The sequence below is a fragment of the Dendronephthya gigantea genome, unplaced genomic scaffold (genome assembly GCF_004324835.1).
Source record: "Dendronephthya gigantea isolate DGI-Jeju-01 unplaced genomic scaffold, DenGig_1.0 000010F, whole genome shotgun sequence".
Classification (NCBI taxonomy): domain Eukaryota; kingdom Metazoa; phylum Cnidaria; class Anthozoa; order Malacalcyonacea; family Nephtheidae; genus Dendronephthya; species Dendronephthya gigantea.
The window spans coordinates 3,281,473-3,308,188 of NW_021163020.1; the positions used below are offsets into that span (position 1 = coordinate 3,281,473).

General features: G+C 39.3%; 5 protein-coding genes across 6 annotated transcripts; 1 reads left to right on the plus strand and 4 right to left on the minus strand.

Annotated features, from left to right (window-relative positions):
* Positions 1–121: 121 nt before the first annotated feature.
* On the minus strand, positions 122–8,738 carry LOC114518350 (26S proteasome non-ATPase regulatory subunit 2-like). Its single transcript, XM_028538328.1, has 19 exons — positions 8,614–8,738; positions 8,216–8,272; positions 7,704–7,868; positions 7,423–7,544; positions 6,737–6,958; positions 6,358–6,516; positions 5,907–6,063; positions 5,730–5,790; positions 5,365–5,511; positions 5,014–5,248; positions 4,650–4,737; positions 4,368–4,530; positions 3,959–4,060; positions 3,527–3,807; positions 2,910–3,173; positions 2,485–2,611; positions 1,340–1,458; positions 1,113–1,227; positions 122–904 (listed from the first exon to the last, which is right to left on the minus strand). Exons 1-19 carry the CDS (start codon positions 8,710–8,712, stop codon positions 825–827), a joined length of 2,763 nt encoding a protein of 920 aa, XP_028394129.1. The 5' UTR covers positions 8,713–8,738; the 3' UTR covers positions 122–824.
* A 153-nt stretch (positions 8,739–8,891) lies between these two features.
* Positions 8,892–11,055, minus strand: LOC114518243 (molybdate-anion transporter-like). Its single transcript, XM_028538205.1, has 2 exons — positions 10,876–11,055; positions 8,892–10,745 (listed from the first exon to the last, which is right to left on the minus strand). Exon 2 carries the CDS (start codon positions 10,734–10,736, stop codon positions 9,402–9,404), a length of 1,335 nt encoding a protein of 444 aa, XP_028394006.1. The 5' UTR covers positions 10,737–10,745; positions 10,876–11,055; the 3' UTR covers positions 8,892–9,401.
* Positions 11,056–11,140: 85 nt separating this feature from the next.
* Positions 11,141–15,460, plus strand: LOC114518080. Its single transcript, XM_028537992.1, has 3 exons — positions 11,141–11,608; positions 12,536–14,178; positions 14,535–15,460. The coding sequence occupies exons 1-3, from the start codon at positions 11,382–11,384 to the stop codon at positions 14,849–14,851; spliced, it is 2,187 nt and encodes a 728-aa protein (XP_028393793.1). The 5' UTR covers positions 11,141–11,381; the 3' UTR covers positions 14,852–15,460.
* Positions 15,461–15,510: 50 nt separating this feature from the next.
* On the minus strand, positions 15,511–22,713 carry LOC114518082 (START domain-containing protein 10-like). Its single transcript, XM_028537995.1, has 6 exons — positions 22,546–22,713; positions 18,132–18,343; positions 17,945–17,981; positions 17,447–17,555; positions 16,952–17,101; positions 15,511–16,705 (listed from the first exon to the last, which is right to left on the minus strand). Exons 1-6 carry the CDS (start codon positions 22,622–22,624, stop codon positions 16,492–16,494), a joined length of 801 nt encoding a protein of 266 aa, XP_028393796.1. The 5' UTR covers positions 22,625–22,713; the 3' UTR covers positions 15,511–16,491.
* Positions 22,714–22,803: 90 nt separating this feature from the next.
* Positions 22,804–26,029, minus strand: LOC114518081 (E3 ubiquitin-protein ligase RNF14-like). Of its 2 annotated transcripts, XM_028537994.1 has the most exons (3): positions 24,573–26,029; positions 24,053–24,399; positions 22,804–22,884 (listed from the first exon to the last, which is right to left on the minus strand). In XM_028537994.1, the coding sequence occupies exons 1-2, from the start codon at positions 25,936–25,938 to the stop codon at positions 24,059–24,061; spliced, it is 1,707 nt and encodes a 568-aa protein (XP_028393795.1). In that variant the 5' UTR covers positions 25,939–26,029; the 3' UTR covers positions 22,804–22,884; positions 24,053–24,058. The 2 variants fall into 2 exon arrangements, with proteins under 2 accessions (XP_028393795.1, XP_028393794.1); XM_028537993.1 differs by lacking the exon at positions 22,804–22,884 and having other exon boundaries at positions 23,941–24,399.
* Positions 26,030–26,716: the final 687 nt, after the last annotated feature.

Consider the following 26,716-nt stretch of genomic DNA (forward strand, 5'->3'; position numbering starts at 1 on the left):
CGTGGTTTTGCGTAGTTTGGAAACTCCTCGGCTGCGATCTTACGACGTTTCGGAAAGGAACTTTTGACGTAAGAATTCGGTGGCCGTTCGTCACGAAAAGTGAATTCAAATTTTCCAGACGTAAAAGATTGAATAGGACTATAATATTTGACAAAAAATCATTTTGATAAAAGCATTGCGTGCACACAGTCAAAATTAATGGTTCACTACTTGTGTTTTTGGTTTAAGCCAATTTCTGAACCGGTAAATAGGACGCTTATAAACGGGTAGGACAGCAAAATTACGACGAGGGAAAACAATACATTCATTACATTGAGCAAATGAAAAAAAACCAATGAGATGAATAAACCAGTTTATTCATCTCAATAAAAGCTTGAAAGGAATTCATAATAGAGAAAAGTTCCAAGCTTGATTCTCGTTCGGAGCGGCGAAGAATTTTTCGAAATCACAAATTTTACTGATTTATTTCAAGGAGTTTGTTTTTGGCCCTCGCCGTCGCGTTGCCTTCCTGAATTCCCCAACCTTGCCACAACGAAAGTTTCTAAGAAACTGACCGACATAGCAAGGTAGTTACCTCTGCCAGGAAACTACTCGGGCGGGCGGCTGGCTCGAACTCGATAGAAACAATACTATGAAACAATGGGGGCATAAGGACAGTTATCGTTAAAGGTAAGATATCTTAATTAGGTTCAGTCTAACCATTACAGTGGCAAAGACTGAAGGTGTTTTTTAACTTTAGAACTTTCCTGGATTGTAAAATAACAGCGAATTGTTATTCTTCACTTTTCAGTACACGGTATTAGTCATTCAGATGAGTGTTTGTTTTAACTGGTTTCATCAGCATCGTAATCGGGATTTTTCTTCATGATTGCAAAACCTTCTAGGAATGGTGTGAGGGAAATATCTAAAAACAAGGGTTAAGGGGAAAACATGCTACAGATATTCTGCACTGGGAATTTCCTCAATAGCACCTAGACGCGAGCCCTCATGATTTGCTACGAGGTGCTTGGTTACGAGGCTGCAACAAAACCACACAGGAATGGGATATGGACTGGGGGTGTGATATGAGCTACTTGAAAAAATAGATTGATCAGTACACGTTCAAAGGATACATTCTTCAGTCGCAAGCTCAGCCCGTTCTCCGTGAGCTAACAAGACAGGTGTTGTGTGCGTCTGAAATCCTGTGATCGTCTTGGGTTTTCCCGCCTGGCCGACAACATCAACCGCCTACAAAACGGTAGAGTAATCACTCCAGATTCTGTATAGTTAAGTGAGTTATACAGGCGTGCGGGCGAGAAGGAGGCCTGACTAACACATTAGTCATAATAATCATACATACCTGCCCGACTCTGACTGAGACCTGCATTGGTTGAAGGTCGGTGTCAAAAGCTACCAACATCCTCGGTTGCATGGCAGACACCAGGTAGAACAGTAGGTAATGACTCTTACTTAATATGGCTGAAAAAGAAAATATCGATGCTGTTTTAACTGTTGCTTACTCTGGTAATTGCTAGTTAACGCACAAGACTTCAACCTATACATAACTAAGATAGCTTTATTCCAATTTCTAGTTTCCACGGGGAGATGTGTTACCGCTGCCGAATGCATTAATCTCACACACACTACATGGCATCACAAGAAATTTCCAGGTTCTGCCTTTTTCTATCCCTAATGCGATTTCTAGAGGGAACAGTTTAGACTCGACAAAACTGACCAGTATCAATACGATAAGTCGAGGCTACTTATAGTACTTAATCTATAAAAGAAAGGCCACCACTAAAGAGAACATTTTGAAATATGGTGTGTTATAATATTTTGACATGGATAACAACGCTGTTTTAATGGTCAAATGCTTGTCCTATGTAAAGTTGCAAGCATGTTTCGTGCCCATAACCTTTAGTTATGAATGTCAAATATTTTGACATGGATAACCACGCTGGTTAAATGGTTTAATTCATGTTCTATGTAAAGTTGCAAGCATGTTTCGTGCCCATAACCTTTGGTTATGAATGTCAAATATTTTTACATGGATAACCACGCTGTTTTAATGGTGAAATGCTTGTCCTATGTAAAGTTGCAAGCATGTTTCGTGCCCATAACCTTTGGTTATGAATGTCAAATATTTTGACATGGATAACCACGCTGGTTAAATGGTTTATTTAATTCAAGTCCTATGTAAAGCTGCAAGCATGTTTCGTGCTCATAACCTTTGGTTATGAATGTCAAATATTTTGACATTGATAACCACGCTGGTTAAATCGTCTAATTCAGGTCCTATGTAAAGTTGCAAGCATGTTTCGTGCTCATATACAAACGTTAACAATATAACCATGCTTTGTTTATGATGTACACATCATCAGAAACACACAACTCTGATTGGCCAATTCTGTCCTTAACTACAATTAAACGTTATCTAGTCTTTTATACAACTGGCCTCTGGTATTTTAAAAACTGATAATACTACCATATAAAAGAAATGCTTACTATTCTTCATGTCAAGCCCAGCGACTAAAACAGAAAGTAATCCAGCGACTGAAACTGGTGACATCAATGATCTGTCACAGTGGTAGGGTCCTATGGTCAATGTACCCTTCCCAAGATGAACGAGACCCTGAAAGACACAAGAAACGAGAGAAATAAACTTATGTTGACTTGACGTGCGTGGCACTGATCTCAAAATTACCCTGGATAGACCTGTCAAAATCTAAAACTATTTTGAGCGAGACTTGGAGCAAGTCTAGTCTGTCAGTGGAGTGTAATCAACCCTGAACTATTCAAAAAAAGGGGGGGGGGGGGTGTGTGAAAACGACCTTAGAATAGACATTGGATACCACTTGAAGTTTTGTGACGTGTTTTCTAAGGAACTTACGTTTTCAGTTTACAAACATGGTGAAAATTTAAAATCTTACCTGAGCTAACCGGACCATAAATAAATTGCTTGCATCTTTGTTATAATACTGAGCTAACTGCCTCAGCATTCCAGCCAGCCTTGCATTATTGGTACCAGCAGCAACGATTCCCATCGCGAATATCGAGTTATGTGCCACCTCAGCATCGTTGTCATGAGACAGCTTGCTGAGCATGTCCATGATACTGAGTTGAGGGTTTGATGCAGAGAGCATGGCCAGTGCCAGTGGCACGGCGCGTCGTATCACTGGTTCACCGTATTGAAGCTTGAAGAGTAAAGTGAGATTGGTCGTGAAAAATTTATATTAATTTCAGGTTTAAACACTTCGGTGATCTGGGCTGTCAGGTTTGACACTATGAAAGGAGACAAAACAACTTTCATTCTATTATCTACTACAGCACCTCTTCTAACCTCGTATCTCTCTCTCCACCTCCAGCCTTTTACCTCTCCTCTCTACTATCATCCTCCAGCACCACTAAACAACAATTTTCCTCGTCGCTATCAACCTCTTCCTTCACCAAATAACAACCTCCTTCACTGCAGGATCAACTGTTTTTCACGATCAGTCACATCCCCCCTCCAACATCATCATCAACCCCCTCCCTACCACAAACTCACCAAATGTCTAAAGGTGCGCAGCGCCATTTGAGCCCCAATCTCTTCTCCCATAGCAATCAACGAGATCCCCAATACTGCCACACCCTGATGACTTCCATCCAACTTCGGCTTCGGTTCCTCGGCTTTTGTCTCTTTTGGGGCGGCAGCTTCCTTTGGCTTTCCCTTGGCATCTTTTTCTCGGCTGTCCGACTCCTTCGGTTCCTTCTTCTCTGTTTCTTTCTCCTCGTAATGCTCGCTACAGATGTGAAGTAGGTTCTGAATTTTCAACACATTGCCAGTCCCTGAAAGGAATTTTAAACTTTCGAGTTACGGTTAGTTGCAACAGAGTTAATGCGGAGCCAAGCAAACCACATCAAATTACATCGGTCAATTTCACTCATTTCCCCACGCTTTTAAAGACAATCACACAGAACGATTAGCGGAATTACATACCAGCATACGAACATATTTCAACCAAGACAGAGGCCCATTTGCCCAGAGGATCTGGAACAGCTTTTAGAGCTTCAAGCGTTGTTTCGGCCTCCTCTTGTTTACCTTATTTAGGAGTAAATAATATAGTTTTATAATCACTATAGCAACAACTATCGCTTTTACAAATATTGCCCCAAAAATCACGGTCACAATTTTCATCGTAATTAACATACTCAATCACCATTACCACCCCACCCCTACTGGCATCTAAGTACTCACCCCCCCCCCTCCTCCCCTATAAATCTCTATACATTCCATGGACAAAAATAAGCGACCTCAACTCAAGTGAATCAAAACAGAGAAATTTACTTCTAGTACTTGTTACCGGATCACCTGGTATCATAGGGAGAACCTAAATAAGTATCATTACCTAAATAAGTTAGTCCAATACCCAAAGCAATGAATCGACAATGAGTGTCCTTTCTTTGAACTTCTGTTCGATCCATCAACGCCTGAAGCAAGTACGAACTGACTTCGCTGTTGCAAGTGCTTGCTGCTATTGTACCACAAGCCAAAGCTGTTTGACCGATGATCTAAATAGAAGACACAAGATGAAACATGAACCAATCAAAATGCTGCAACTCTTGCAGATCAACCAATCACGGACGCTTTAAGGAATAATGAACCAGTCAAATGCGACATAGATACATACTTCCATGGTAGAGCTTTTGTCAGAAAGGACGGGAAATAGCAATGACAACACGTCCTCTCGGTTAGAACCAGCATACGCAAGACCGAGGCTATGAGGAAAAACCAGAGTTAGCTGTTTGAAGCAACATATATTTAAGACCCGTTTATACATGTTGCGATATTCACTGAAATTTTTATCATTATTAAGCATATGTCGGCCAAGAAGTTCGGCTTTCTTAGTTCAACTTCTTTGAGCAAGTTTTAAAACGTTTTCAAATAAAATTTCAGGCGGCCATATTGTTGTCACTAGTTACAAGATTATGTTACTAGATTCAGGCGAACAGCCCCCATGACCTTATTAGGAGGCTCGATCCTCTAATTCTTACCCAACAACAGCACCGATGCGCATAACATTATTTGAGTGCAGGATATAATCGGACAACAAGGCCAAGGCAGGGTCGCATTCATTGCGCACTCCCGAGTTTACAATACCACATGCGAGCAACGCTCCAGCTTTTATATAATCCTCCGCCGAGTAAAGATATTTGTCAATCTGTGTCAAGCCGCCGTCGACATCCCAGAGTAGGATGAGACCGAGAGATGCCGTTGTACTCATTATACCTGGAGTGAGAAACATTTCAGAAACGATAAAATATAATCAGGACAAAATCTGGCGAAGTATTCCAATGACTGACCAAGCATTTGCGATCCATCGCTAATTTTCCATGCATGCTTACCCATATCCTTGTTTTTGTAAATCCATTTCGACTTCTCATCCGTGAGCAGTTTATCAGCACCAAAGCCAGCGTTTAGGAAAGCATTGACGAAGGAGGAAGCAAGATTCTGGCGGGCTGAGTCTACCGCGACATTGCCGAATGAAGACCCTATAAAGGGACATAAAAATTGCTATAATTTGACGTAGCTATAGAGTTCATAACACTCACATTCTTCTAGTTCATTCAGTCATTTATTCTCCTAAATTATAATTTACTTCCTGTATAAAATACATGCAACACAAAGGTTCCTAAGAAGAACCTTTTGCCAGAAATGCAAATGAAAATGTCTGAAATGTTTGAGCCCATGCAAACTGAACATTACTTACGGTGACTTTCGAGTTGTGTTTTGTATATGTCGTCAGGAATCTTTGGTTCCATAATGTCAAGCTAGATACAAACAGATGCATAAACAATTTTCCACCATTATGAGGTGAAAATAGATTTTTGATTTGGAAATGGTGGGGTTTATATCTAGTATAATAGACACAGTAGAGATATCCTACCTCTCTTGCGAGTGCAAGGAAGTTACTATTGAGATGGGTGTTGGATAAAATCTCAGTCAGTTCTTCATTTTCTTCCATATCCTCTTCCAATTCGAGGAAGATCTGTTGCCTTGCCAACATGTATGCAAGTTGTTTCATCATGAGCTTGTTCTCGGGACTACATGAAAACACATGTTTAAAACTGAGGGTGGCAAATGATAAGCATATTTAGAAAGTATAATACAATACCAAGGCAGACAACGATTCACTGCCTCACATATGATATGCAAGGGAATTACTGACGTTTTGACCTGAAGGTCTTTGTTGGAGAAGGTTGAAAAAGATTATATTAGATACATTTATGATGAAAAATGTGTATGACAATTTAACTAACTAATGTTAATAGATTGAGTTCAATATATAAAAGGTTGATAAAATTGTCACTTATGAATCCAGGTGCAAATTACATTACCTTCCAGTACAAGAAAGGAAGACATCTTTGATCAGGTCAATGTTGTTCAGTTGAATTGCAATTTTCATGGCCTCGGGATAACGATCAAACTTTTTATAGATTGCCAACGAGCATTTTAATAACTTTGTGTCATCTGGTTCAGGAACGTAACTCACACAACTGGAACACAAAATTCACAGTATGATTCATAATCAAATAGTTAGACATTTGGTATGCAATATATCTATTTGCACTACACAGGTTGTTTTTTCAAAAATAAATTCTCCTACTTCAGGCTCTATTGCATGAGAACCTTGATTACATAATAGTAGCCATTAAAACAATCTGCTACCCTTTGAGTGTGAAAATTAATGTCTTGTAATAGTGCTGGTATATGCACCTTGTAAGATAGATACAAACTCTTTGATATGTAGTACTTTCAACAATATCACACAGATAGTCCAGCCTGTCTATCTCCATGAGTAAATCACAGGCGTCTGTCTCAGCATTGTGAGCCATAAAGTATGGGACAATCTCTGTAGCCAGTTTAAAGAGACTGTCAACTAATTCACCAGAAGTTGTCCGTGCAGAATATTCAACATGGATTTCTTCTGAAAGATGCCTAGGAAATTTAGAAGAAGAAATGAAATAATGGTTACACAGGAAAAGAATGAAAAAGGAGAGGGAAAAGGCAGTAGGCAAGAGAGATAAAATTTAAGAGATAAAAATATATAGAAAACTTAACAAATAGATTACAATGAACCGTTGTCTGTTCAGTTATAGATACACGGTATGACGTCATATGTGATAAGAACAAAAAAAGTGGCCACAAGCCGCCGGGGCGAGTGGTCACTCTTTTGTTCCTATCACATATGGCGTCATACTGTGTATCTATAACTGAACAGACAATGGTTCATTGTAATCTATTTGTTTTATATAATAAAACTGAAAAAAATCCAAAATTAAACCGGTAAAAAGAAAATTGCTGTGACGTCATTCCGTGCGTCTGTCCTCTTATAGATCATGGCTCTCGACCAATGAAATTGCTTGAATTCTTTACGTTATTATATAAAACACAATATATACCTGACATATTCATGTCCCCATGATTCTAATGCATCATTTGAACCCATCATGTGATATTTTAGACATTCTCTATCTTCACTGATTGTCATTGCCAAAATAGAAATTATGTCTGCCAGCAGAGTCTAAAATGAGAATTGAAATGAGTCTGGCTAACTCTTATTCACACTGGTAGCCTATTTAGAGTTTCATTCCAACAATGCCAATACCAATGCCATTCCAACTTGTTATTCAGGCTCAACAGAGACACTCTGAGGTAAATCCAATACTCAGAATTCTTGTACCTTATTTTCCCGATTTGTCCATTTTTCAAACAGTTCTTTCATCACACCATAATGAGGACGTAAAAACTTCAATGGCTTTGGAACAGAAGTCATTGAACTTGTGCTGCTTTTGATCTGTGTTCGTAACAGCTCTAGGCTTGGCTTGTGTAAACTCACATTGCTTTCCTAAAAGAGATTGTCTTCAATGAAAGAGTTTCAAAACAATTTTGTGACCCAAACTGAAGCTATCACAAACACTATGTTAGAACTCAAGTTGCTATATACATCTATGTCAATAGATAAAAATTTATGACCAATATGGCATGCTGTTTTAGGGTGTTACTGGCCCCCATTTTCCTGGTTAGTTTTGTTTTACCATAGCAGAATGTATGTATTTTAAGATATGTCGCTGAACGGGGCTTATATATTAGAAATAAGTGGCAATTTGATGTAAAGTGTATGGTATTATAAACTTAGTCATGTCCGATATGGTCATATGGACATATATGGCCACATGGCCACTCAAACCAAACCTTGAGTCTTTCCACCAGCATATTCAATTCCTCTTGTAGCTGTTTATCTTCTTCTGTCTGAATAAAAAAATTGACATTAATTAGTCGCAAGTCGCAACAATTTCAATGTAGAGCTCCTTATTAAAGTCTCTCAGCACCACAAATCATATAATTTAAATTGATTTAGATGACACCATCAAAAAAACAAAATGCTTGCTGCCGTGGTTCGTGTCAAACGTCCAATATGAAGTATAATTTAAACATTTTAATCACAGCAGTCTTTGAAGAAAAACTAAAAGTACAAAGAAAACTATTAAAATTAACGTGTTGGTACTTTAAAGCACCACTTCAAACCGTCTTCGATTACACCCTAGGATAGAAAACCGCCGGGGAAAATATCATGCGATAAAATAATGTACCAATTCGGGCTCTTCTTCTTTCTTTTTGGCATTTTTTTCTTGTTTTGCTTCATTTTTTTGCTCAGTTTTCTTCTGCTCAGTGCTCGTTGTCGGCGCCATCTTGGAAAAAATTTTCACTATCCCCAGCCTAGTCCCAGGCCTTGTACTAAGCGCGCGCTGTTAATTATGCACAAAATGTTTAGAACTTGAAATTTCAATTTTCAAACCATTGCTATGGAGGGTATCAAATATTGTACATTTTGTACATTAGAAACACATTGCTCCCAATCTTACCCCCCCCCTCCCTGTGGGCAACCTAGCATTGCCCAGGCAATTGAAATATATTGTGAAAAGTCATAAGTAAATAAGTCCTCTGTCATTACAATTTGGAAAATTTAAGAAAGCACATGATCTGTTAAAGACTGTTATATTGTGAAGTTATATTTAGAAAATGTGGACTGACACGATGACACAATGGACATTTCTATATGAGCAACCGAAAGTCTGTCCCTGATCATAACCCTGAATCAGAATATTGGTTATTGTTTATAGGTTGGTTTGCTCCCAACCACAGCGAAGAAAACATACATCTGCTTGTATTTGTATATATAGGTTAAACATAAACATGATTTTCAATCACTAGATATGTAAAATGGTTTGTTCAATTCATTTGACATGGTGTCTTTTATTAGCACAACATTTACAGTTACAAATGAAACCATGTAGCTGGATGCTAATTTTCAAAATTTAACTACAAAGCATTGTCTTATGTCCAATCCATTTTGTTATAAAAACACCTTTGGTGGCAATTAAATTAAATTTTCTTCAACTGGACTTTCATTACCTTGAGCATCAGAAACTAAATCACTTTCTTTGAGAGACATCATCAATTTTATTGAACATATTGCGGCTACTGTCATAAGCGCAGAACACAAAGCAAAAATGGCTGTAATTCCTTCCCCACTGTGTGTATCATGCAACACCAACAAGACAATTGATGCAATAACATTGAGCGGTACCCTGAACCAATTGATGATGCCAGCATGGTGTGCCTCTGGTAGGACACGCCGGCGAACCCAGTTCATTGCAGGGAAATATAATCCACATCCAAACTCCATCAGAAGAAATGCCAGGAATGTTTTTCTTGGATGATTTGAGCTTCCAAAAGATGATGTCAAATTTGATGCTAGGCCCAATAATATTGCAACAGCTATGACTCGCACAGGTGAAACTTTTCGTGCAACGGCAGCCTCGAACAAAAGCCCTCCAATCATAACACAAGCCATGAAGCAAGAAAACACAATCCCTAAAGGTGGCTTTGCTGGATCCAAGACAGGTGTCCATAGAAATACAAACACAAACATGACACTTTCAAAAAGTGAAGTCACTATACCAATCAGTAAAATCTTTGAGTTGGTCACTATCAAACGAAGACTTTCTAAACAAGGTGTTACTAACTTTAACGACTTCCCTCCATAATTTTCCTCCCAATTTGTAACCATTAAGATTCCTGCTGCTAAAAGAAACGGTATTGCAAGCAGAAATGGTGACACTGGTCCAAGATTCACCCATTCTGCTAATGTATTTGCAATGACGCCAGCCGTTATTGCTATAACACCATTAAAAAAACTGGCTTTGGAAAATGTGACTGTGATCCACTCTATAGGGAAGTCATGAGTCTGGGTGTGCTCATAAACGTACCATGCTTCAAATGTTGAAAACAGGACAGATGTCGATATACCTCCTAAAACCCGGCCTATGATCAGAACCACATAGCTACTTGAGGCTTTGGACAAACAGCAAAGGGAATAGGTTAAACAGAAGAAAACGCAGGCTTTTTTGCGGCCACACCTGTCTGCAAGGTAACCAGAAGCAGTACCAAACAAAATGCTAGATACAAAACCACACACATAGATTATAGCTATTTGCGTGTCGATGAAGCCATAATGGGAGTAGATCCGGTAGAGGTAGGGACTCTGCAACCACTCCGCAAATAATGCCACAAAATAAGCACCAAAGTATGTTGATTGGAAGCTAACAAATGCTGGATTACAAATTGATTGCTCAGCAGGTGCAATTTTTAAGTGAAGAAGGACTGCAATAGCAACAAGTATCACCAATGATAGATAAGCAATAGCCAACATCTTTTAATACTAAAAGAGAAATATATACAGTCTACAGATTACCCCTCCTTTTCAACCAGATTACCTATACTGTGATAATGAATAGATGCTAATCAATGAGATAGTTATCATTTTTATACAAACAACTACAAATTTATACCTTTATGATTGCAAACTGCCCATACTTTGTTCCTGGACATGTAAATACAAATCTGATCGAGAATTTATTTTAAGAACATACCCAATGGACAAGAAATCAATAGTTAAACTTTTTTTTAAATGCCACGTTGATCGAGTTTGAATGTCTATATTATTGTTGTCTGGTTTGTTGCCTTTTTGCCACCGTCATTTAATAACGATTATTTATAACCCCCGGAATTCTACTTAATTAATATATTTGGACGGGGGGAATTATTTCGTCGAGTAAAATTTTTCATCATAATAAAACTACCCTCTATTGACCCTTAGGATTAACTCTCAATAACCTATGATATACATCAGAGTCCATTTTCATCAAGCGTTTTGTTTTGATTTTTGAAGAAAAATTATTGCATCATGATTGCGATCAAGATCGCACAATAATTACAAAACAAAACAATGGCGTAGTTGTTTATTAAAGCAAAAACATCACGCACATCAAGTTTGTGACACGAAAACCGTTCAAAAATGACTAGCCAACGTACTATTGGCGAGCTAGACGAGATAGTTTTGAACATACTTCGATCGCTTGATGCAGGAGAAGTTATCAAATGCAGTCTGGTTTGCAAACGATGGAACCGGGTAGCTAATGATAACAGTCTGTGGCACGGTTTGGTTTTAAATCGCTGGCCCTCGCAAAGGGCCGTACTTGGTCAGGTTTCCACGATGACTTTGCAGTGGCAAAAGCTTTACAGGTACAATTTAGAAATATGAAATTTCTAAGTGCAAAAGATCAGACTGCTGTTACGTCGTAACCAAGTTTATTTGTGGAAAATGAGATGTTGAGGGGATTATAATTTATAATACGTCACAGGTGTTGCGTCGTCGTTTATGTCATATGTCATTCCCGTTTCCCTTCGTTCTAAACCCTTTTGCTGACCCCTAACAGATGACAGATCATAAACACCATTAATTTTATCATGAAAAACTGCATCTTTTTATACATGAATCACTTCTTTTTCTCATTTCCAAATTCATAGGAATTATTGATTGTTGTCTTTTAGTTTAGTTTTAGGAAAGTACAAATATTGTTTCAATTTCGTATTATGTACAGACCTTCATCCATGATAGATGTAACATCCAAAAACACCATTGAATTCAGCATGACCATGAGCATTACTAATAGCATGTGAAAAAACTTTTAATTTTCATATTGGTGGTTTTATGCTGACCACACCCATTGTAACTTGACCCTACTCCTTGCAGCTTGACCCCACCCCTTGCAATGAGAAACCAAACCTCCTTTCGTGATGACCTTGGAAATGCATTTCTTCATTTTACATTACAGAGATTTTGCTTTGTTTTCTTATAAGATATCATTTAAAACACCTGGTCTGAAATTACAACTGTGGATCCTTTTGCTAATCGCAAATCCTCTCCCCCCCCCCAGAAAGACCAGATATTAGGTCGCAAATGAAACTGAATGGACTTCAGTCCATGTGTAATTATTGTGCATCAACATAGTGATAAAGTTGTATGATTCAGAAGCTACATATTATCAGACTCATTTGCAAACCATTCTCACATGTCTTCCTCACATTTACTTATTGCGCTGTACCACTGATAAATATTAAAAACAAACCATTAATAATCAAAATTTACTAAGATTACTAATAATTCAGGTACCTTCAAGGGATTGGCAATTACTCACCAGATGATATGAAATATTTCATAACCTGCAAACTTGTCGAGACCATTTTGGATTCGGAAGAGCTCCGGCAGGCCGTGTTTCGTGTCATGGAAGATGTCACATCTCGCTGGGAAAAACCTAGATTGTTTGAGCTCGAAGAGACGAGCCCACGGTTTTTTAACAGCAACATGGAGCTGTACTACGATACTCACGATCTCAAGTGGGTGTTTGTCGACCGACGCCGAGAGTATGTCGACGACTCTTTTACCATTCGCCTGAATCAAGATCGCATGACGAGCCGTCAAATGAGGTTTATCAGACCATACCAGGTCATGGCAAGCTGTATCATGATGTACAGATGGTTAATTTTATTCCGTTACATGTTCACCGAAGATGTCGGTCTGGCCTTCTACAGGATCTGGCGTTTTCGGTTGAAACATTCCGACACGAGTTTCATCTTTGAAACCTACGACTGGAAGGCGGCGATGTCTTCGACATTTTCACACGGTTGTCCCGTGTCTACAAAATTCAGAGACGATGGCTTGGCCGTACTTGATATGCTGTCGAGCCCGTTTTTCGTGACCCACCCTTTGGGTAACACTTACAAAATACATTACGAAATTGCTTTCCCTGTTTATTCTGAGTCTGTGTTTTCCTCGGAGAATGTTTCGAGAAGTTCCAGCATTGAGACCTTAGATAGTATTAAATCTGAGCCTAAAATTGCAGATGTTTCGTTCACACCTAAGGCGAACGAGCTTTCGACCACCCCCAAAGCAGAGGAATTTTTAATCCGACTGAAACCGAGTGAGTTGTCGGCAGGTTTGACCGCACCCAAGGCAGGAGCGCTCTCGGTCTTGCAAAAGACTGGAGAACTTTCCGGGGCGGCCGTGGTCGCTTCCAAGGGAATAACTCACAGCTTTAGTTCGGACACTTTGAGCAGCTACAGCGGGAAATCAGCGAACGAAGACGACCAGGAGAGCGAGGATAATGGGGACGATTCTGGATATTTTTGCAACTGCGAGTACTTTATCCATCGCAGTAGCTGGGAATACGAGGAACAGCAGTTGGTCCAGGCTGAGGTCGCAACAAGATGGGAAACAATCATAGACCACCCGCAACCAACGTTTGAGCTGGTTTTCGATTCATACGAAGAGAAGTGGTTGTTCTGTCGTTACAACCCTACGAACCTCAAACGTCCTGCAAAATTGAACAGACAGCTCGTTGAAAAAAGCTTGGAGTTGGCAAAACCAATACGAGAAGACGACGCTGTGGTTAACGAGGCTGTCTCTGCATCGATGAATAACATGGAAATTGACGACTCAACGTCGACCAACGAGACTGAAAATCTCACCGACCTGGCGACTACAAGCACATGTGTTCTTACCAAGGACACTTCTGTACCGGAGTGCGCAGCCAAGGCGGTCGCCAGTATGCCTGGGACGAGCTCCGACACCGAGCAGACCAACTATAGTTTGGGACAAGAAGCGATGCCATCCAGCTTGACGTTGTATAGACTCGTATGCTTGTTTGACTTGGCATCTCCTCAGTATAAGAGCTCCGAAGAATGTTGTGTTTGGTCAGTTTGTTTACAACATCGACTCACAAGAGGCATGATTCAGTTTCAAGACTTGAATGGTACATCAACCAGTTTCTTATATGCATAAGGCATCTACAAATATATATGCAAAATGATTGAGTTGTCATGCTGGTAGTTCAGAAAGAACATTGTTGCAAAAACGTTGTCTCTTACTAACCGTTCACTTTGTTTCCCAGTGTTGTTTCCTCACCGAAAATCACACTTTGATAGTTTCTAACTTTAAAAGGAAAATATTTTCTTCAAAAATTTCTCCCTTTTCTGACATTTCTAAAGAGTTAATGCATGGTCAAATTCAAGCCAGCCAGAAATATGTTTCCTAGTCTTCCCAGGTTTATAGAAATAACTCCTACAAATCAGCCTCAAGAAACCTAAATATTTTCTTTTTAATACGCAGGTTGGCTACGTGTGTTCGCCACCTTAAACAGAGAGCAGCGTCTCTACTGCAGTGACCTTGCTGTGATGTCCTTGAATCAGAACATCGGATTTTTGGACGATTCCAAAAGCCTTGGGTCTAACAGTAAAGTAAAACCTGAGCAACACTCTTCGACCTCCAGCGACAATCAAAGCGAGGTATCCTCGGATGGGTCTTCAGAGGAAGAATATGGAAACCCGCTGGAACGGTTCACGAAAGATACCTGTGCCTTGCTACAGCTTTTGGTGAACCAGAAATTCGCTCACCCCTATGGAACAGTTGCTGGGGCCGTGGCCTGACCTTTCAAGGCCGTTGCCACCGACGGTATGATCAATGATCATTACCACTTCCTAGATCTTGCATCATGGACCAAGGGGGGGGGGATGAAAAGAGCATACTAAAATTAGTTAAATTTCGACGTAAGATTGTGATTTTGTGGTAAAGTGCCAAAAATTTAACCTTGCAAATTTTATATACTTTCTAGCGCGTTAGGAAATTGTCATCCCTTTCCACCTAATGTGGTAATGAACAATCTTTCTGCGTTCTAACAAAGTACACAAAATGTAACGGCTTGCAACGCTGTACACATTGCAATTCCACTGAATTTGGTATGCTTTCCCCAGGAATATACTACATTGACAATATAGTCTTAACACTTATTCACTAGGAGCGAGCTAGTAAAACAGATATATTTATTTAGTTTTGTGGACTGTCATCTCAGAACGACGTCGAGATGAATAGTGTCAATAACCCACAAATATATATTTGTATATAAAATATAGGTTTGCATGCATCAATACTACAGTTGAGAATGTTCGTGAGAGATGGACCACTTTGCCCATTCTGTCGCCAGAAATAGTATAAGCAATGCAGGAGGAGTTAACAAAACGTATTAATTTGTATTAGTTAAAAAAGAGTGCTGGGCAACAAATAAACAAATAATAAATAGGACTGAAAATCTTATTAGATTGCTATTTATTATGACGATTGGTACTAATGTTAGTACTCTACAATGGTATTGTTGTTAAATTAAGTCTTTTTACAATTATTATGTATCTACTATGTATAAGGCGGTCAATGACAATGTCTTAAATAAAACGAACTAATAATATATTCCAAAAATACCTATCAGATCTATAGAATCTACTATCAGAGGAACAGAGCCTCTGCTTTTCTATTTTGAACAAATTTTGCATTGTAAAATAACAAATCAATTATATTGAGGGCCTCCGCTAGTGTAACTCGCACTTAAGTTTCGCTCAAATCGATTTTAAAAGGCCAATCCGGTGAGTATCACGACCTAAGGTAATACTCAAAAACAGATTGTAACAATGGATCGTAACTCATTATCCAGCGGATCGCACCAACTGACTTCTCACATATACTGGAGAGATCTATCGAAAGCCAATTCAAGGGAGACTTGTACCGCACTATAAAGCTTATTTTGAGCGAAACATGCAGGTAATTTCCGTATACAAGCTTATCGTGTCAGGAGGAACGCTAAAAATGCTAAAATTAGTTCTCTATATGCAGATTAAAATCCCCAACTAAAATATGCTAAAATAAAATGTCACTAGTCTGAGTGTAGACGAAGACTGTTTATCTTTAGGACAGTAGTACTGGTCTAAACACCAAATAGAGATATACCATCATATCAAATCTTTAGCCGTTACTTAGCAACCGTTATGGGATAGTTTTACCCGCAAAGTGGGCTTGTTTCTACGAGATTAAGATGCATTTCGCACTATGGAAAATTATTAGCCTACCGATACCGATACTTCATTAGCTCTAAACAATTACCTATGACAACCATATCAAGCACAAATAATTACATCAATACAAGCTAAGCTGTGACAAAAGCCCGCATAGTCTACATCAGCCTGAATTTAAGTCAAGACCTACAATCCCATAAAAACAAGACCGACCTCATCTCATCGTCTCATACTTTACCAATCCTTTCTTCGACTTTCTTTTTCTCGTGATATTTTTTCATACGGCGCACCATCTCCACTGACTGATTTGCCAGGTAGCTTTTCTTCATGCCCCGTGGGGCAGAACCGCGGAATTTGATGCGAAATATGAAGGTTACCTTAGAGCTGGTCATGCCGTCACCAACAGGTCGTATTACTATACCAGACAGTTGATCATCCGCCCTACAATATAATGATGCAATTTTTTTAAAATTGGCCCAGGCCTATAACGTCAGGTGGAGTGCAATGATATAATGAATTGAGAAATCTTATTTTAGTTTACTAGTAGTACAGTGCAGCATCTCGTTCAGTGTCCTGTTGAACATCCAGTTAAGCATTTAGATCATGAACCGGACATACAACTGGACATGCGCTGAACGCGTACTTCAAGTTTATTTGGTTTAGTTTATATTAATTCAAGGTAATGACCTGATAATATCCTTAGATTGTGGTACGCTAGGATGAGTTGTGCTACGGAACGCCAACAAATGATAACAATTGCTTTCTTTGTCGCTCACTCTTTGACTCATCGCTTCCAAAAATTCTCTTTTTTTACAAAATGCTGGCATCTTCATTTGGCTAAAGAAATGGACAGATTTTTACATTAGTCGGCGATATTTCCTAGCAGAACACATGAGAGAAGGCCATGAAAATGATGATAGGTCCTTCTAGAAAGTTTGCGATTTCCTAGAAGTTTTTACTTTGCGAATCTTGATGGTGTTTCGGATGGGGGAAACTTGACACTTCCACCATGACTTAACCGTATTGACTGGCTCGTTCCTGTACTATTTACACATTGGATCCCTATGCTTCTCTTTTTCTAAGGGGTCTCTCTTACGGTAGAAATTCAGGACAATTTATTGTAGAACGGATTCGGACTTGAAATTTAACTTTTAAACAGAATGCACAGTTAATATAGATTACCTGTAAATAACTTTGAAGTTTCCATTTCCAACGGTTTCAACAACATCCAGATGCAAATGCAAACAATCCCATTCTTTTCTGTGTTTGATTTCTGTTATGAGTTCGACAGCTATGAGAGATATAAAAATACAAAATAAACATTACTGATCCATTTTATTCTTGTAATATTTATCTTTTGAGGTTAATTATCCGAGAATGCGGAAATCACATATTTGTCAATTGTCACGTAACATTGTCACGAAATCTTGCATGTGGTTATACCTACAGATTTTTGCTTACATTATATTTCCTTGTATTTTAAATGCATGCATTGCCCGTTGGTCGTGACGCCGTTGTAATTGATTAAAGCCGTGGGGACCATTTAGTATGTGCAAAAAATTATCTCTGTTTTCTTTGTATATAGTGCAAACTTACATGACATTTAGCGAATGTAAATTTTTGTTTGGCGCACAGCTAGTAGTGTTTATCTTCCATCAAAACATTGAAATGCTTGCTTACCTTTTTTAAAAGGAACAGTATCAGCAGTGAGTTCAGCCTGAGAATGATAAAAACTCGTATTCAGATTTATAAAGGATGAAACCTTCATATATGAAATGAATAAAAGACCGGGGGTGCACCTCTTAGCCTAAACTAAGAAGATGCAGAGTGCGTGGAACTGAATTTGTGGTATAGAGAAATCTCTCACCTTTAAGACCCATGTTTTGTTATCTTCCATTTCTTTCTTCCACACGTCGCCTTCTCTCACACTTTTAATCTTCTGCCAACACTCGCCGCTTTTGTCCGCCTCCCAGTTCAGTATCACATCGAGATCTTCCTCCTTGATCGGATTTCGCGAGACGTAGGGTCGAGGCTCGTGTCGTAAGGAAGCGCCGCGTCTGAGAGTTCCGGCAAGTGACCCTGAGTGAGGGTGAAAATATACCCTATTAACGTTTTATCCAATTCACACACAATACAGCCCCTTATGGAAAGCCACAAGGGGTGTCATTAGAGCACGTTAATGCAGTTGCATTCGCTTTCTTTTAAAATGTTTCGGTTAAGCTCATCTAAGGGAGGATTTTCATCCAGTGCAAAATGTCGCGCCATCGATAGCTTTTCTTTGAAATGCAGACAATCAGGCGGGACTCGGGGACTGATCCCCTCAAATGAGCTTGACACAACACATTTCAATAGAAAGTGATCGCAAAAAATCGATCGCGCAACATTTTCACTCTGTGGAAGTCTGCCTTAATGGGATTTATTTCGCTTGTCGGTTTGTATTTCAAAAGAAAGCGATCGCAAAAAGTCGATCGCGCGACTTTTTTTACTGAATGGAAATCCTTGATGCATTCATGATGCATTTTATGGAGCGATCGAGGTTGCATAAAACACGATACAACTCATACAAGTGTCCGTAAGTAATACTAATAGTACGAAGCTCAGCCGAGAACTCGCAGCGAAGCAAAACTAGATTCTCCCAATATTCCCCTAATGATATGCAGCACAGTTATGCAGGTATAATGTTCGTGACAGGTGTACGAAAACAATCATTTCCGGTCATGTTTTTGACGCTCATAGATAACTGTTCCAAAAACAAACATTGGGATAACGTATAAAATATCCTATTAGCATAACTGCCTAATCTCATCTTAGCGCATAATAAAATTTATCTCGCCTACTTGAATAATTACGGTGATTACGCTAAGGAGAGACATCGAATTTCTCTACGTTGCTCAAGTTAGCAATGCGTTTTCACCGTTTTGTGTTACATAAATTGTTGGTGAAGAGAACTATGCGTAAGGGCAGAAAGAACCGGGATTGTATACGATGTAGTTTAACAAAGCTATTCTACTTTCCCACGCCTCAAGGAACGAGATATGTTCAAGAAAAATCTACACGTCAAAACAACCGTAGCACAGGTGAATTAGCTAGATACCGCGCCAAAAATGACAAGTGACAAATTGACCTAATGACCCTTAATATGGCCATAAATCATGATGCACAGCAATTCGCTACGTGCAAAATTTGCAAACAATACGCCCCGCTTAGGAAAACGTCAAAACAAAAAATAAACAAGGCAAATATTAATCTTTAAATAGATAACTATAAATCTTCTTTGGAAAACCGCATGCATCGGCCATAGGGCCATACCAGTACCGTAAAGCACTTGAACCTATAGCAACCAAACCAGGCTATCTCTTTCAGTACAATCAGCGCGAAAACGTTCAAAGACAGTGGTGATATTGCAATACAATGTGTCCAAACATAGTCCAAAAAAAATGACACTGATGTGACATACACTAAATGTCCTATTGTTATAATTTGTATGCCTGAGCGCTATGCTAAAAGATGCAGAGACATAAAAGTCCACTTACAATGAAATCATTGCTTAACTGACAAAGCAGAGGCTTTGTAGTATATTACACATAGTAAAATTTCATTAAATTCCCTAGTGCGTAATCACGCTTGTTTAACAATGACACCAGACACTTTATAGATATGACCACATCCCCAAAGCTTTTTAGGCATGATACTATTACTACCTGTCTACCTCCCTCTCTTCATCCCACGAATTGGGTCTCATAACATGGCGATGGCATTGGGGTCGATGTGAGAAATGGAGCGCACGTCCAGTTGAATGTAAAAGTTTTCGGACCAGTATAAGTTTGGAGTTAACACCACCCCCCCCCTCCCCCCACCCCGAGTACTTCGCAACAATCCATGGCAACCTTGAGCGTTTTGCGTCGGTTTTTGCCCACACAACCTTCTGCAGGGGTCTCAAGGGGTAGCGAGCGAGGGCCTGCGAGGCATTCGTTTTATCTTAAGGAGCTAGGCCTTGAGAGGTTCAAGGGGCTACTACGTTATAAATGTGAACTTTAACTTTGTTGAGAATATAGTGAATGTTCTGTCACTAATTATTCAGACACGATGCATGACTGATAATTATGTTCCATCATTTAAGTATCTTTTCCAGGTAATTGGGACAAGAACAACGCGATAGCCTAATATCCAGAATTCTTAGTATAACCTCTCTTCATTTTATTATCAATTATTGGCAAAACCGAAAAACCAATATTCAGTAATTGGACTATTTTAATAATTGTGCATAAATTACAAAAATCCTTTGATGAACCAAGCCACGCCTGATATAATAATTAAGCTTTACCGCAGAGAACCAGGGCGTAAAGGTCTGTAAATGTGCAACAATTTTTCATCTAGATAAATTACATCGATTCGTCGTGAGCCAGTGATGGCTGGTACCACAAATGTTTGCATTAAATTTCGCAATATTGCTCAAATTATTGCATATCAAAAACATGCTTGATAACATAAAACAAAGACATACAAACAGAAACAGGTGAATTTATAATCTTCTAGCAGAGATAATTTTAAAATCGGCTATTTATTGTCTAATTAAAAGGCACTTTTAATCTCAACAAGAGAGCTGTAGAATGCAGCATATGCAATATATACAACTGATCTCGAAGCAGTAATCTTTTAAATCCGAAACAACGCCTCATTTTGATACCCAACTCCGGATTTACAGTTCGGTGATGAAAATCAACATCAGCCTTATTCACAAAAGATGCCAATCAGTTGTTAACCGTTCTTCCTCTAGTTCCAAATTAATTTCTTTCAATTAAGCTTACAGTAAATCTTTATCTTGGAAGCAAAGAAACGTTCAGCAAATCGGAAACCGTTGCCAAGGGAAAAATCTCCGTGTTTCGTATAAATCAGCACACCGAAAAACTTTATTAAACCCTGTCTGAGCCTGTGTATTGAACTTTTTCTCGACGTATCTACTTGAAACTTGAGAGCTCTTCCGACTTAACGAAGAAACTACATGTCATTCGGCTGACGCCAAGTCGGTCGAGACAAACCAAAAAATCGGGTTTTATCACTCGTGTCATTGAAATGGGAAAGGAATAATGTTTCTACGCAAGCAATCGTGAATTTGAGTTACAGTATGTGCTCAAAGGGCGTTCATTTTAGCATACAAAATACATTGCCCTTGCCTACCTCAAGTAACAATCAACAATAGTCAATATTATAATTTTATTGCATTCTCACGGCAAACCAACTCTATGACAGGCCACTTCGATACGATTTCCTGACCTGAATGATACAAGGTCACAGAGAAGCTCGCTGGACTAGTTTCTGATAAGTAATCTTTGTAACGTCTCCATTTCAAAGCATTCTATAAGACCGGTTTCAATTGAATATTTCAATGGAGGATCTTACCGCATTTATTTACACAGATCTCTACAAGAAGCCGAAGCATTCAACTTAAATATTCTCCTCTGCCGATAAATATTTAATTCGTGCAAAATTCTTGACTTTTAGGATAGAAATCGATGCTTTATCGCCTCACAGAAGTATAAACATGCTACAATATTTCGAAAGTTATCTTGATACAAATAATTGCTACACTGACAAAATTTGATACAATATATTCCATTCAGAGAAAATTTAGAACACATCCGTTCGAAGTTTACTTATTCCAGACGTGTTTATGTGTGAAAATTTGCTGTCAAACTGTGCCAGATCGTAGATTTAATCAACAAAATATACTACGGTGGGTTCAACCACGCTTTGCTTAAAAAAGAATCCTTACAATTCATAGGCGTTCAAACCGCGCACACTGAAGTCTACACACTTTTTCTCGATAAGTAAGACCGTGTCTTATTCACCGAACCCTTCACCTGGTGTTTTATATTCCTACGAGCTTACAAGTGATTAGTTAACTTGTATTTCGACGGGATTTTACTACTAATATAGGCGGTAACTTTCCCTTGAATTTAATCCCACGCTAGCTGTAAGTAAACACTTTGGCGTCGACATAAGCTTTCGCTCGCTAACCTACAAGCAATTTAATACTCTTTGCTGTTTGAGAAAACTGCAACGGACCGGAATACTAGGCGATTTCGATACAAACAACGTACCCTTATACGGTTTTGGTCTCCTTCGATTGTCAACAAGCAATATCGATTGTTCGTTGTCGAACATAACACTTATACAAGTCTTTCTTCAAAGAATCAAAGTTAATATACACAAGGCCATAGTACAATCTGGTCAAACTGCAACTTTGCGAACGTTCTAAAATGTAAACAAAGTTTACAAACCTGTTCTACTCAAAGAGGCTTGGGATGCTGACACACTCCTTCTTTCAAAGTTCGTAGGTGAAGCGACTGGAGCCAACATGACTGTAGCTATCGACGAAACAAAATTTAGCTTCGCTTTCAACAAAAATCGCGCACAGAGAAACTGCTTATATCCTGTCAACCGTATCCTTCGATCTTCTGACCCGTTTTACCCGCAACAACTCAGGCGCTGACGCAAATCAAGCCTACGAACACCCGCGAATTATCGGTTTTAACTGAATTGGTGCTATTTCCGGAGTGCTTCAAAATCGCCCTTCAAATAAATTGCATGAGATATCGTTTGTGCTCTTGATTCAAGTCCTAAAATAAAAGAAACTATATCTTATTTAACCTTCTTGGCAAGTGACCAATATTTCGCACTGAGTCACAAAGCGACAATATTTGTGAATGGGCTAGGCTGGCTTAATACGCTGTTGGACCTTGAGATGGAAATGTGTGGGCCTAATTAAATATTGCCTGTTTATATCTTTATTCTTTAAGTTCATCTCGTTGATTCGCCGTTTTTTCCAAAAAATGGGCCTACCTAACGCCCCTACGTAAACCGCCCGGCCGCCCTTAGACATGGGCAGTGATGGGTTGGATGAGTGAGTGACTCGTGTCAATAATGAGGCATGGTCGGCATGGAATATTAATGAGAGGTGGGAGGGTAGCCTGTAGGCGGTCCCTAGACAGGCCTGGTGGGAGGGAGGCACGCTTCACGAGTATGAACATCCGACCACTCCAAAAAAACCTCGAGAACAAAACCGCGATTGTTCATTTATAGCTCGAAAAGTCACGAGATGCGGTCGCGAGGCTACAATTCGGGGAATCGGAACTGCGAGGGCAGAATTTCACAAAGACTCTTTCATTTGACCTTAGCAACTTAGCAGAAAGGAAGTCGAATGTTAACAAAGAGTTCTCTCATAAACATTACGTGCAGAGCAGGATTGTTAAATCCGAAAAATAGTTGAACTTTGCTTGAATGGCAGCATTCAAGTTTTAGATGTCCAACCTACCCAGCCATTACCGATTTTTCCATCCTCAAAATTGAAAAACCATAACTATATTAAAACGCTGTCGCGCTAAGAAACCTTTCGCGCTAAGAAGCAGATTTTTAGCAGGTAATATATTTTTATATTGCACTGCTGCAGGATTTTATCAGCTTAACAAATTGGCTTGAATTTCAATTTAAAAACAAAAACTATTATTAAAAACACCACAGTTCTTTTATAAGTTTATTTATTTTAAATATGCATTTTATTTTACTATTAGTTGTTATAGTTGATGGAGGAGACAACAAGAAACAGTCCTGAATGATTCAGATTGCCAAAGTATACTATCACTTTGCAACAAATGTCTACATACAAACATCTACATTGTAGCAATCATAGCTTTGCTATATTGTGCATGAACTATTGTGATACTTATTTGTAATATATATTAATTTTATAACTATTTGGATTGTGTGAAAAAAATTACAAGTACTCACTACAGATCAATCATCAGAGTGTTGCTGACATCTTCCCGACAAGCTGAAGTGAGAAGACACAGGTGTCCCAGTATATTTACTACAAACATAGCAGAAATCTGCTTTGCAAGACCAACATTTTATATGATTATTCCTGGCTTCTTTCATGTTCCTCTGTCGGCATCGTGGACAGAATTGGAGTTTTAATTGGTGTCTGTTGTTAGGTTGTCTCATTAGCTCGTTAAGTCGCTGGGCCTCAAAAGGTACCGGACGGTTTGCTAACATAGCCCTGCCTCTTTCAGCAATATCATTTGCGTCAATTGCTGCACTACAGTGTTGAAAGTGGTCATATCCTTTAATTTTCCACCCTGTGAATAAAACAATAGATAAATCAACCCATAAACTGTATTCTGACAGTGCCAAACAATGAATTTGTTGGTACAAAATTTCATGCAAATTTTCTGCCAAAATTAGCCAGCTAAGAATAGGCATTTTATGGGGATTATTGTCATTATCTGATTTAGTATGTTTTTCAACTCACCGCATCGGAAACAAAACCTTTGAGAACAGCGAGAGCAATGCATCATGTCACAACCATATGATCGCTCAACCATCACCTTGCAATGTGGACAACGTTGATAATTTCCAAGTCGTTTTTGTAACATAACAAATTCAAAAGTTTTCTTCGCATCACTTTTTTTCTTTCCCGTGTCATTCCTCAGAGGTGTTTCATCTTCATGGGTTTCCTCACCATTCTTGCCATTCTTTTTCGGTTTCCTTCGCTTGGCTGGTTTCTGGGCCGATTTTGGTTCGACTTCCTCCCCTCCACAGCTTTCCATGCCATGCCAAGTCATTAGGCAATCCGTACAAAATGTGAAAAAGCACCCACCACATTGGGCTAACCGTGATGCTGCATCCTCATCTTGCAGTACCACGGTGTTACACCGCGGACAATACAAAACATCTATCATACCATCTAACGTTTGCTGGAAGAGCAGTCGTTCCCATCGTTGAAAATCTTCATCACTCAGCAACTCTCGAAGGATCATTGGTGAGATGGTTGCAGGGCATTTGGGTTGGGGGCACTTCAACCTTTTTACTGTTCCTTCATTAACATTCATTTGGCAATAATCGAGCAAGCATTCAACACAAAAATTATGGCCACAGTCTTCGAGAAAGTGAAAAAAAATCCCTTCACGTTCTTCAAAACAAATCTCACAGGTGTGGGTCTCTTTTCGAAACTCTTGTTGGATCATGCTAAAGTCATTTTCCAGTATTTTTAAAGCACACAATTTTGGGTCTAGGAATTCTGGCAACCCACGAGGGTCGCGAGGGACACCAAGGTCTGAATCGTATGGTTTTAAGGACAGGCTCTCATCCGCCTCAAGATATTCAAGTAAGGAATTCTGCAGCCAATCCACCCAAGGATATATCACAGGTTCACCTTTGAAGCTTGTTTCCCAAAGTTCATCTAATTTCTCGCAAAGCAGTGTGAGTTGGTAAGCATCAAGCCACATGCACGATAAAGTGAACTTTGGTTTTGACTCCGTGGGGTAATTGTGAGGAAATGAAAACTCCAGTGTCAGTGGGGTTAGGTGGGAGACTGACAATGTCAGACATGTGTGCTGCTTTGATTCAGAGCGCTTAAAGTGAATTCTTTTGACAGGCGATGTTGGTTTGTCTGTTTCATTCTCTTGCTCATCGTTTGGAATATCCTCGTTTTCGTTCGACGGCAACCAAGCGTTTATGTGGATTTTTTTCCCCACTAAGTTGATCTTCACTCGAATTTGATAAATTGTGCTGCAACCGGCGTATTTCCTTTGACAAAAGTCATCTCCAAATATTGATGACAAAGCCAAAATCTCATCGTCTTGTTCGCCTGACAGGCCTGACATACACTCTGCCATATTTTGTAGCCGTACTTCTCTTCAAAATTAGTTCTGTTCTGCAATGGTAAAACTTGCCAGAGAACTGTCAAAAAGTACATACTATATAAACGCGACGCCTACACAATTATTTGTGATGCAATTGCACCACAAGATGTAAACAAACATTTTGACTAGTTTACCCAAAGAGTAGGAAATGCTACCTAAGCGAAAGTTGGCCGATCGTAATTTTGAAGACGGGGGTACGGAAAAAGAGGAGCCGGCCCGCGCCAAGGGAAGAAGGATCTCTTTGGCGGCTTCGGCGCTTCAAACATTAAATATTTCTCACCCGGTACAATTTATGGTAGCACCCTTGAGTGCAGCCTTCACCCTGATCAAAGAATACGTATTATTATTTATTGAAAATGAGTCAAGAGTTTTGATTGGCCAGCAGCTGTTGGCGAAATCGTCATATCCGCTGGCAGCTGCCCAAATTTGGACAGTGACGTCACTTCGTCGGATATGAAAAAAATTATTGCACGTTTGACGTCACTTCGTCAGATATGAAAAAAATTATTGCACGGTATGACGTCACGCTAATTTATGCGGCTTGTGCCAAAACCTAAAAGCGGGAAGATACGAATGGCTAAATCAAAGAAAAGGTAAATTTTTGCAAATAAATAATAAAACAATTATTGAATTCGGTTCTCGCAGGATATGAGGAATTATCAAGGCCTCGGTTTGTGTTATCCGCCTCAACCTTCGGCTTCGGCAGATAACACAAACCTCGGCCTTAATAATTCCTCATATCCTGCTCAAC

Excerpts from the sequence above, each read along its gene's own strand:
- LOC114518350 (XM_028538328.1), bottom strand. The coding sequence starts at position 8,712 with ATGGCGCCGACAACGAGCACTGAGCAGAAGAAAACTGAGCAAAAAAAT. Across the intron at positions 6,959-7,422 it reads TGGGGACATGAATATGTCAG|GCATCTTTCAGAAGAAATCC; the intron begins GTATATATTGTG and ends TAAATTTCCTAG. Across the intron at positions 5,512-5,729 it reads AACACAACTCGAAAGTCACC|GGTCTTCATTCGGCAATGTC; the intron begins GTAAGTAATGTT and ends GTCCCTTTATAG.
- LOC114518243 (XM_028538205.1), bottom strand. The coding sequence starts at position 10,736 with ATGTTGGCTATTGCTTATCTATCATTGGTGATACTTGTTGCTATTGCA.
- LOC114518080 (XM_028537992.1), top strand. The coding sequence starts at position 11,382 with ATGACTAGCCAACGTACTATTGGCGAGCTAGACGAGATAGTTTTGAAC. Across the intron at positions 11,609-12,535 it reads CAGTGGCAAAAGCTTTACAG|GTACCTTCAAGGGATTGGCA; the intron begins GTACAATTTAGA and ends CTAATAATTCAG. Across the intron at positions 14,179-14,534 it reads TCAGTTTCAAGACTTGAATG|GTTGGCTACGTGTGTTCGCC; the intron begins GTACATCAACCA and ends TTTAATACGCAG.
- LOC114518082 (XM_028537995.1), bottom strand. The coding sequence starts at position 22,624 with ATGTTGGCTCCAGTCGCTTCACCTACGAACTTTGAAAGAAGGAGTGTG. Across the intron at positions 18,344-22,545 it reads AGCCTCTTTGAGTAGAACAG|GGTCACTTGCCGGAACTCTC; the intron begins GTTTGTAAACTT and ends ACCCTCACTCAG. Across the intron at positions 17,102-17,446 it reads AACTTCAAAGTTATTTACAG|CCAAATGAAGATGCCAGCAT; the intron begins GTAATCTATATT and ends CCATTTCTTTAG.
- LOC114518081 (XM_028537994.1), bottom strand. The coding sequence starts at position 25,938 with ATGGCAGAGTGTATGTCAGGCCTGTCAGGCGAACAAGACGATGAGATT. Across the intron at positions 24,400-24,572 it reads AAGGTTTTGTTTCCGATGCG|GGTGGAAAATTAAAGGATAT; the intron begins GTGAGTTGAAAA and ends TTTTATTCACAG.